The following is a 10,972-nucleotide window of genomic DNA, read 5'->3' as shown; positions in this document are numbered from 1 at the left end:
ACCTGAAGGAACAAGACTTTCTTAGGCCTGTTCACCCCTACAGACCCTCTGGAGGACCAGCTAAACTTTAGCTACTGAAATTCAGTTGTGGGCTTGTTTTAAAATCTGGACTTGAAATGTATTTATTGTATTCTGACCTATCTGTGTTTTGCTTTTATAACTTCTGCAAACCCCTTGGGGATTTCATTTTATTGCCAAAAATGTTAAGCAGTATGCATCTTCTGAACGAACGAACAAACGATTAAATAAATAGCAACCTTGAGCTCCCCAAGACTTGGAGCCATGTTCACCCCCCGCCCCCAACACAGTACTTTGGACAAAGGAGGCTTAAGAGTGCGGCTCGTTGTTTGTTTATTTGTTAATTTGCTCAGAGAGATGTACAGTTTAGTTTTTTTCTAGTTCACAGTGTCTTGCCAAGAACCTTCATCTTACCCTGCTGAGGTGTCAAAACATACCAGTGGCTGGGCTTCATCAAATGAAGCAAAAACATGAATACAGAAACACCCCTCACTTTCAGGAAGCCATTTTACCGTGAGGGCACAGCTATGGTTCCACTTAAGGAATTTGAAACTGCAAGCAGGGCTTTTTTTTCAGCTGGGACTCTATGGTGGGTGCCATTGCCATTCGAAGAGAAATAGGGAGAGCCATTCATGGTGAGTTCTGCTACCTATTTTTCTAGAAAAATAGACTGCAAGTGATCAAAAAAGGAGGCAGAACCTCAAAACGGTGAATAGGAAACTTTAACGCAAGGTTTAAAATGCTTGTTGTCTTTCAGGTTACACCTTCAGGGGAAAATGAGGCATTTTTTTGGAGCATCGCAGCAGCAGCAGTATGACTCTGGCTGAAAATCACCGGATATTTTACACCTTGCATTAAAGTTTCCTGCGCATGGCAGCATTATTTTGAGGTTATGCCTTCTCCCTCCCCCTCCCCCACTTGTGTCCTGGTGATTTGTAGGGCAGTGGTACCAGTTTCGAAGTGCTCTCATCTCTTGCAGGTAAAGACATGGTTTTCTCTCCCTCTAGGGTTGAGCTAAAAAGAGAGAAGTTTTTGCAAGTTATAGCAAAAGCTGGCTGTCGATAGTGCTGATTACCCAACCCACTGCAACAATCTTTTTTTTTAAAAAAAAAAACCCGCTTCCACACACCCCCTCTCTCAATTTCATTTTTTTTTAACAAAGGAAAATATTACTGAAATTACAGAAGACTTGTGCTCTGAATTCTTTTATTTTATCTTAAAGATGGGTGTCTCACCTAAATCCTCTGGGCTGGATGGGAGAGAATAGCAACTGTGCAAGAATACTGTAAAGCAATCTGTAACGTCATGACATGAAGTCAGGCTCATATCATGGTTAAAGGAGACAGGCCAATTGCTCCCGGAATACTGGGTCTTTGACTACCTTTCGATTCATGGGCAGTCCCAGATTGCTAGTAAGAAAGCAAATAAGCAGATCTTCACTGCAAACCCACTCCTGATTTACCTCAGTGTAACTACAGGAATTTCAGTTTGGTGAAGGTGCCAAGACTTCTTTGTTAAAAATCACCAATCCAGTTTCTGGAATTGCAGCCTACGGAGTTCCTTTTGGAGGGAGAATTGCTGTTAAAAGTCAGCCAGTCCAGGAGGTAATTACACTTATTGAGATCTCCGGAAGGAAAAAGATACACGAGCGTTTAGGTGACTGGTGAAAAAAGTAAATTTCAGTTGAGCAATGTGCCTGGGAGTGCAAATATAATTTGTCCAAACTTGTCCAATACACGCAAGCAAGGATTAAGATTTGGGTTGAAAGATATTAGACAGGGAGATAATTGCTTAGGAGGAACTGCTCTAGTTACATACTAATTTCACGCTGAGCTGTCCACACGGATCCCTCTGCCAACCTCCCACCCAAAGTCAAGAGCTTCTCAGAGCCTTGTCAGGTTTTGGAAGCCCTCGTAAGTGAAAGGCGGGAGGTTGGGTAAGCATGCCGCTGTTTTCGGCAGGCATGCAAGGTGGTTGACGTCACAGGAAGTCGGGTCCTGTTCGCTGGTGAAGAAAACACCATCCGGGGAGTAGATGGAGGGATCGTCATCAAAATAGTTGTAGGGCCTCAGGAGGAAGCCAACTGCATTCCCAAGCGTCACTGTGTTGGGGATGTCCTCCGCGTGTGGTATGTGCAAGAAGCCCGTGGTAATCCAGGCAACCAGGTCCTGGGGAGGACAAAAACATTGGCTCATGACATCTGCTAAGAGAAAAGGGTGCAGCAGTGATGCAGGGCAGTCACACATACATGATAATAATACAGTGGTACCTCGGGCGGCGCTGTGGGTTAAAGCACAGAGCCTAGGGCTTGCCAATCAGAAGGTCGGCGGTTCGAATCCCCGCAACGGGGTGAGCTCCCGTTGCTGGGTCCTTGCTCTTGCCAACCTAGCAGTTCAAAAGTACGTCAAAGTGCAAGTAGATAAATAGGTACCACTCCTGCGGGAAGGTAAACGGTGTTTCCGTGCGCTGCTCTGGTTCGCCAGAAGCGGCTTAGTCATGCTGGCCACATGACCCGGAAGCTGTACGCCAGCTCCCTCGGCCAATAAAGCGAGATGAGCGCCACAACCCCAGAGTCGGTCACGACTGGACCTAATGGTCAGGGGTCCCTTTACCTTTACCTCGGGTTACATACGCTTCAGGTTACAGACTCCGCTAACCCAGAAATAGTACCTCGAGTTAAGAACTTTGCTTCAGGATGAGAACAGAAATCGTGCTCCGGTGGCGCGGCGGTAGCAGGAGGATCCATTAGCTAAAGTGGTGCTTCAGGTTAAGAACCGTTTCAGGTTAAGAACGGACCTCCGGAACGAATTAAGTACTTAACCCGAGGTACCACTGTAATAAATCATAATAAATTTTATTTATACCCAACCCTCCCTGGCCAGAGCCGGGCTCAGGGCGGCTAACACCAGTAAAATTACAGTAAAAACATAATTGGGGGAAAAAACCAATTTAAAATACAGGTTAAAATGCAATTTAAAATGCAGCCTCATTTTAAAAGTAGCCCATAGAGCAAAACCATAAGGGGAGGGAAACATAAGGGTCAGACTGAGTCCAAACCAAAGGCCAGGCGGAACAGCTCTGTCTTGCAGGCCCTGCGTAAAGATGTCAAGTCCCGCAGGGCCCTAGTGTCTTGTGACAAAGCGTTCCACCAAGTCGGGGCCAGTACTGAAAAGGCCCTGGCTCTAGTTGAGACCAATCTAACCACCTTGCGACCTGGGACCTCCAAAATGTTGATACAGCTGGAAGACACAAGAGCTACCCACACTGGAGGAATGGCAGATGAAATTGATGGACTATATGGAATTGGCGGTAATGACTGGCAGAATCCATGACCAGGGAGAAGAGTCGGTGGAAGAAGATTGGAAGAAATTCAAAGATTACTTACAGAAATATTGCAAAATTAAGGAATGTTAGAGTGATGTTGGATTGAAATTAAGTGGCTTCTAGCTGTACAGGCTTTAAAGTTATATATAGATCAAGATTAAGGATTAGGATTAAAAAGGTTAAAAGAATGGAAAATTGGTTTTTAATAGGTAAAAATTAATGTTATATTATATTAAGATTAAGGATTGGGATTAAAAAGGAGGGAAAGGAATTGCTGGACAAACAAACTGAATTGGAATACAAAAGAGGGAGGTATGAGGAGGTCCGGGAAATAAGTAAATGTAAAAGTAGTGATGAAAAGATGGAATTGTTTTTAACTGTTTTTTCTTTTTTCTTTTTGTATTCTGTAACTTGTAATGTGTATTTTTCTTTTTATTGTTAAATTCTTTTTTTTATTAATGTGTCTCTTTTCATGTGAAACTTTAATAAATATCATATAAAAAAAAAACCAAAATGTTGATACAGCTGAGGGCACATTTACGCCACTTCCGCTGCAATGGCTTCCCCCAAAGAATGCTGGGAACTGTAGCTTACCCCTCACAGAACTACAGTTCCCAGAATCCTTAGCAAACTACAGTTCCTAGGATTCTTTGGTGGGGAGAGCTCTGGCTGTTAAAGTGCTATAAAGAGTGTTTTAAACATGTGAACTCAGTCTATGTTGAAACTCAAAAGAAGACATTTTTCAACATGCGTTCATGGGTTCAAAGACAGATCTCTGAAGTTTGGGGGCAGACTGGTGGTGGATGGAAAATAGCTGATGTGGATCAATGAGCAATTATTAGCAAAAGCTGGAAAATTCTTTGCTCCAACTGTCTGACATGCACCCGTAACCTGGGAGTGGGGTAGACTCTATGTCTGGAGCCAATTTGTGAAAGCAGCTTTTGACAAATGGCTTCTATTTTGTGAGGGATGAACTGGGATTTTGTGGTGGCTGCTTGCCTGCTTGTACTCCCACAATAATCTGCTCAACGTGTAGGTTTGTAAATAAAAACAAAAGGGAGGAATTCGATGGAGAGCCTAAGATGAACATTTCACCAGCACAATGATTTTTCCATGGGCAACAGGACATTATCTCCCCTCTGCTTGCCCCAAAATCTGTTCTCCCAACTGTCTGGAAGAGATTCAGGGATGGTTCGGGGCATGTGTGGTATGAAAGTCCCGTTGTAGAAGCAGGCGTTGGTCTGCTCACGCCATAATTTAATTGAAGGCTCAAGGCACAACCCAAACTGACCAAGTTAAGCTTGCAGGATCAAATACTTTCAACTCAGGAAGCCAAAGATGGGATGAGATTGCTGAGAGAGGGACAAAATCTGGAAGGAAATGTCACAAGATGCCTATTGGGAAGATCTCAAAACACAGAAACCGCCGTGGGAAATCTACTCCACTTCCCAGTGGGGAGGAGTTGCGGTGGACCACATGGCCACCCACTCCCCTCCGGGGGCGGGGACGAAGTCCCGCGTCCCCCGGAGGTTCCCAGCTGTGTCATTCGTCTGCCAGCCAATCCGCTGGCTGGGGGGCGTGGCTGGGCCCCATTTAAACTGAGGCGCGAGCCAGAGAGCTTCCTCTTGGCTCACTTCCTTGATCTCTTGCATACAAATTCCCAGAACCCTAAAGGTCTCTGACCTGAAGACGCACAGTTGCCCTTTATCCCATAGCCTCCCTCCTGGTGTGCTCCCTGCCCCGATGGGCAGTCAGAGGCTTCAGGAGACTGTACCCATGAGGGCCCAGATTCTGCCTCTGTTGTTGTTGTTGAAATTTGTTGTGGATGGTAAGGTAAAAGGTAAAGGGACCCCTGACCATTAGGTCCAGTCGTGGCCGACTCTGGGGTTGCGGCGCTCATCTCGCTTTACTGCCTGAGGGAGCTGGCATACAGCTTCTGGGTCATGTGGCCAGCATGACTAAGCCGCTTCTGGCAAACCAGAGCAGCGCACGGAAACGCCATTTACCTTCCCACCAGAGCGGTACCTATTTATCTACTTGCACTTTGGTGTGCTTTCGAACTGCTAGATTGGCAGGAGCAGGGACCAAGCAACGGGAGCTCACCCCGTCGTGGGGATTCAAACCGCCGACCTTCTGATCGGCAAGCCCTAGGCTCTGTGGTTTAACCCACAGCGCCACCCGTGCCCCCTGTTGTGGATGGTAGGAGAGGATATATTGATTACCATATTTTTCACTCCATAAGACACACTTTTTTCTTCCTAAAAAGTAACGGGAAATGTCTGTGTGTCTTATGGAACGAATGTGAGGTCCCTGGAGCCAAATTGCCCAGGGGCAAAAAGCAGATCATGCTTTCTTTTTTTTTTTTTTTTTTTTGAAAGAGGGAAGGGGGTGTTGAAACAAAGCCGCTGATCGTTTGCAGAGCGGGGAGAGAGATAAGGGACGCTAGAGATAAAGGAGGCTGCCTGGGAGCAGGGAGGTGAAGACAGCAAACTTGCAAAGAGGGGAAACAGGAAGACTAAAGCAATAAGGAGAGAAATTAGAAGAAAAGGAGGAGCAAAAAAACTGCTCCAGCTAAGTAAAAGACACTAAGGCAAACAAGAGGGAAGGGAGTGTTGAAAGGAAACAGCTGATCAGTAGGATCAGAAGAGAGATAAGGGAGGCTAGCGGAGGCTCCCTAGGAGGGGGGAGGTAAAAGCCCATGGATCCTCAGGATTTTTACATTGGGTCACCCCAAACTCACCATCAGATCACATGTCCATGGCTACAGCCTGCACCAAAAAAACCAGGCACCCACTGCTGCGTGGGGCCGCAATGGTGCAAAAATGTGGTTACAAAGCGCGGATCCACATGGATCCTCAGGATTTTTACATTGGGTCACCCCAAACTCACCATCAGATCACATGTCCATGGCTACAGCCTGCACCAAAAAAACCAGGCACCCACTGCTGCGTGGGGCCGCAATGGTGCAAAAATGTGGTTACAAAGCACGGATCCACATGGATTCTCAGGATTTTTGCATTGGGCTATCCCAAACTCACTGTCAAATCACATGTCTGTGGCCACAGCATGAACCACAAAAATCATGCATCCACTGTTTCATTCAGAATATTTTTTCCTTTGTTTTCCTCCTCTAAAAACTAGGTGCGTCTTATGTGCGAAAAATACGGTAAATATTATACTTCCTCGTTCATGCTAGTGAGCTGGTAGCAGAGCACATTACCTGTATATTGCAGGAAGCTAGTTGGTAGAATCTCTTGAGTTAAGCAATCCAGTCTGGCTTGTCCAGATTGGATTTGTTCCTGGTAACTCCCCTTTGTTCCCTCTTAAAAAGAATCAAGGCACAACAGTCTTCTTTTAAAAGTACCGTATTGGCCCGTATATAAGCTGCTCCTGAAAATAAGCCGCACCTTTAAAATTCAAGGGAAAAAAGACAATACCCGAATATAAGCCGCTCCCTTAAAATTCTGCAGGCACTCACACCCGTAAATGGCAATTGTAGAAGAAGCGATATTGTAAATGCCAATTTTGGTACGGTTGTGAATTTAAGCCACACTTTACTTTTCATGGTCAGAATTGGGGGGGAGGGGAGAGTGTGGCTTATATTTGGGCCAATCCAGTAATAAGAAGTTTACAGTGGAACCTCGGGTTACATACGCTTCAGGTTACATACGCTTCAGGTTACAGACTCCGCTAACCCAGAAATAGTACCTTGGGTTAAGAACTTTGCTTCAGGATGAGAACAGAAATTGTGCTCCGGCGGCACGGCAGCAGCGGGAGGCCCCATTAGCTAAAGCGGTGCTTCAGGTTAAGAACAGTTTCAGGTTAAGAACGGACCTCCGGAACGAATTAAGTACTTAACCCGAGGTACCACTGTACTTACATTCAGTTCACAGTATGATCCTGAAGGCAGGCTTTAGCTTGTAGTTACAGAAGAGAGTGGGGATTCATCCCATATTGGGATTGAGCCCATGTGCTGCTGGCTGAGAGCCAGCCGACAGCAAAAGAACATCAAGAGAGCAGCATCAAGAGAAGGGTCCATAGAAAGATGGCTGCATGACCAGCCCTTTTATGGGGTCTGCCAGGGTCACGCCCATTGACCTGGTCATACGCTGGGGGAGGACTCTCCAGGCCAGGTGTCACAGGAAGTCCTCCTGGCTGGAGCAACATCCCCCTGTGTGTCCACTCTGGGCAAACAGGAAATGTTGTATTTGACTGCTTTCTGTGATGTTACAACCCACAAAACTGGTATACTGCCCTGTACACATAAATCTCAGGGTGGTTCACAACAAAAAATCACAATACAGAAAACACAGAATCTATAGGTGCTGGTGACTCCTACCAGGCTTCTCTGTCTAGGAGCTTCCCCTATGGAGATTCCTGTCCATCACCCTCAGATGCAATGATCTCCCTATCTAGAGCCCCTGCAGCCTCTGACTCCGCCCCTCATCACCGCTGGATTGAAGGGCCATGGCAACATGACAGACCCTCCAGGTGTCTCTATTTTCCAGGGACAGTCCCGGATTTACAGAAGCCATCTTGGTTTTCTGATTTGGTCCCAGAATGTCCTGCTTTTCCTTGGACGCCCCTGTTTCCATAGGAAAAATGTTGGAGTTATGTGACCCCCAAGCCCAGGAGATAAGTAACTAAGCAACCTTTAGAAGACATCTGGAGGCAGCCCTGTACATATAGGGAAGTTTTTAAATGGTTAAGGTTTTATTATGTTTTTATGAATGTTGGAAGCCGCTCAGAGTGGCTGGGGCAGCCCAGTCAGGTGGGTGGGGTAGAAATAATAAATTTGTTGTTGCTGTTGTTGAATAAAAAGGTGAAGGCACCCCTGACCATTAGGTCCAGTCGTGGCCGACTCTGGGGTTGCGACGCTCATCTCGCTTTATTGGCTGAGGGAGCCGGCGTACAGCTTCCGGGTCATGTGGCCAGCATGACTAAGCCGCTTCTGGCGAACCAGAGCAGCGCATGGAAACGCCGTTTACCTTCCCACTGGAGTGGTACCTATTTATCTACTTGCACTTTGACGTGCTTTTGAACTGCTAGGTGGGCAGGAGCAGGGACCGAGCTCACCCTGTCGCGGGGATTCGAACAGCCGACCTTCTGATCGGCAAGCCCTAGGCTCTGTGGTTTAACCCACAGTGCCGCCCACGTCCCTTATTGTTGAATAGGATGTCTCTATTTTCATTGGATAAACGATGGAGGGTACGCACTTACCAGCGCCAAGAAATTTGGCGAGTTAAATGGATTTGGGCCACACAGCCAGCAAATCCGTTCTCCCGACTTTCCGGGCAGCTTTCAAACTTCAAGAACAACCACAGGAGGGAAAGCGCTTGCTGTTTACAGTCATATCCTTTGACAGAAATGCATCTGAGAATTCCAGGCCAAGAATTCTAGAACGTTCAGCTGTTTGGCTGGGGTTGATTTGGCTGGGCTCACGTCTCAAATCCCACAGAGAACGGTCAAGCGGCCTGTTCTTCCATTTATGTGAGAGTTCAATGAACGTTAACATCAAGACGACACACCAAAAACATTATTATTAGCCGCACATTAATCATTTCTTTCCTAAGAGATGGTAACTGTGCTTAGGAGGATGAGCGCGACACATGGAAAACATTGCTCCAACTCACAATTTTTTGCATTCCACACAAGACAAAAAGCCTTATGGCGGTTTCTAATCCTGCGTTTGCTGATGCAGTTTTAATGAGGAGGCAATGAGGTATTCATTAGCAGGCAGCATGGGGAGTCGTTAAATCTTCTGAGAACACTAGTTCTCCCCCAGTCAATTTTTTTATCCAGTCTTGGAATCAGAAAAGGGAGAAAATCCAGCTAATATATTGGGAGGTATTGGCAGTAAGGTAAAGGTAAAAAGGTAAAGGACCCCTGGACAGTTAAGTGCAGTCAAAAGCGGCGCTCATCTCACTTTCAGGCCGAGGGAGCTGGCGTTTGTCCACAGACAGCTTTCCGGGTCATGTGGCCAGCATGACTAAGCCGCTTCTGGCGCAACGGGACACCGTGACGGAAACCAGAGCGCATGGAAATGCCATTTACCTTCCCGCTGCAGTGGTACCTATCTATCTACTTGCACTGGCATGCTTTCGACCTGCTAGGTTGGCAGGAGCTGGGACAGAGCAACTGGAGCTCACGCTGTCGTGGGATTCGAACCACCGACCTTCCAGTCGGCAAGCCCAAGATGCTCAGTGGTTCGCAGTAGGGTAGGTTCAAGCATACCAGCTGTTGATTCTCTCCTGCAAATGCTGCCTCCAATCCCTCCGTCTATGTGAACTAGCAAACACAGGTTCAGAAACCCCCCGATTTGCTTCAAATGTGTGTTTCCACTTCGAAGACGTGTGAAAGATGCACTGAAACCTATTCCCCTTTATATCCTGCTTGACAAGCTAATAGCAACCGAGGGTCATATGATAAGGGAAACAGGTGTGTAACAGATTTGTCGAGCATCTAGTTTCTGGTTTGAGTCCGCATCCTGCCCAATTCCATGGAGGTTGTACAGATCACCAGAAGCTTCGGCAGAGAGTGTTAACTCACCTCGTTGACAATCGTCTCATTGTCTATGAAGTCAGCAAAGGCAACTGAAGGAGTCCAGGGGTCATTCTGGTTATAGATGCTGGTGCTATATGGTTCTTCCTCTTTGCGCTTTGTGACAGCCAGCTTATACCTGAGAAGCAGAGTAGCAACGAAAAAGCAGCAGCAGCAACAGCAACAGCAACAGAAAACAAAATGAAGTGTCGCTGAAGCTGAACGGTATCCCCATTTTCCTACAGATGAGGCCCAGCATCACGCTATGGCGCTTTGTCTTTGCTCGTGGCCGACCGCAGCTGACAAGATAGTGGATGCTCCCCTGAAATTGGGACATGGGGTGCTTGCCGACAGGTGAGGTGGCCCCTTACTGCTCTTCCAAAGCAGAAATGCAATTGATTTCCCACACTATCAGGGGTTTTGTGTGCTGCGAGTGGGCCATTTGAAACTTGAAACCGCTACAGCCTTTGTGTGGCTGGGCGCCAATTTATGATCCTAATTTTTTAAAAAATAAATAAATCAGAATTTTAATTAGTGCTAAACACTTTCCCAGCAAATACGTTTTAAATGAAATATATACAGTGGTACCTCAGTTTTCGAACATCTCTGGTGACAAACATTTTGGTTTTCGAATGCTGTAAACCTGGAAGTAAATGCTTTGGTTTTTGAATGCGCCTTGGAAGTCAAATATGAAACTCCACATTGAGTTTTCTGTTTTGAGGCTTCCGTTTTGAGGCTTCTATACTGAGTTTTCGGTTTTTTAACGTTTCGGAACTCGAATGGTCTTCCAGAATGGATTACGTTTGAAAACTGAGGTGCCACTACAGATACTTCTACAAAGGCTTAATGATGTTATAAAGGCTGTCTGCCTGCCTGTCTATCTAAAATATATTTCTGGTCAGCATCCTTTTAGCAACATAGTTGATGACAGTGACCAGAAAATGTCATAAAATGACACAAGTTGCAAAGGGAATAAAAAAATGTGTGCTGAGCTACGATAGGTTTATTTTCCGAGTTATGTCATTGCCCATGTCAAAGCCCTAAAACAACAAAAGTAAAGGTAAAGGGACCCCTGACCATTAGGTCCAGT

The 10,972-nt window shown here is 46.1% G+C and overlaps 1 protein-coding gene across 2 annotated transcripts in view; it reads right to left on the bottom strand.

Annotated features, from left to right (window-relative positions):
- Positions 1–334: 334 nt before the first annotated feature.
- LOC308460365 (amine oxidase [copper-containing] 3-like) overlaps positions 335–10,972 on the bottom strand; it is a 28,600-nt gene continuing 17,962 nt past the window's right edge. For both annotated transcript variants that reach the window (XM_080976653.1, XM_080976654.1), the window contains exons 3-4: positions 9,892–10,021; positions 335–2,186 (exon numbers count right to left, since the gene is read on the bottom strand). In XM_080976653.1, the coding sequence (XP_080832779.1) occupies positions 1,902–2,186; positions 9,892–10,021 (415 nt within the window). In that variant the 3' untranslated portion in view covers positions 335–1,901. The remainder of the gene's footprint in view (positions 2,187–9,891; positions 10,022–10,972) is intronic.

This window comes from Podarcis pityusensis (genome assembly GCF_964106645.2).
Source record: "Podarcis pityusensis genome assembly, chromosome: 13".
NCBI classification, from domain to species: Eukaryota; Metazoa; Chordata; class Lepidosauria; order Squamata; family Lacertidae; genus Podarcis; species Podarcis pityusensis.
Note: the sequence above shows the minus strand (reverse complement) of the source record. Positions and strands in the feature narration are given on the sequence as shown.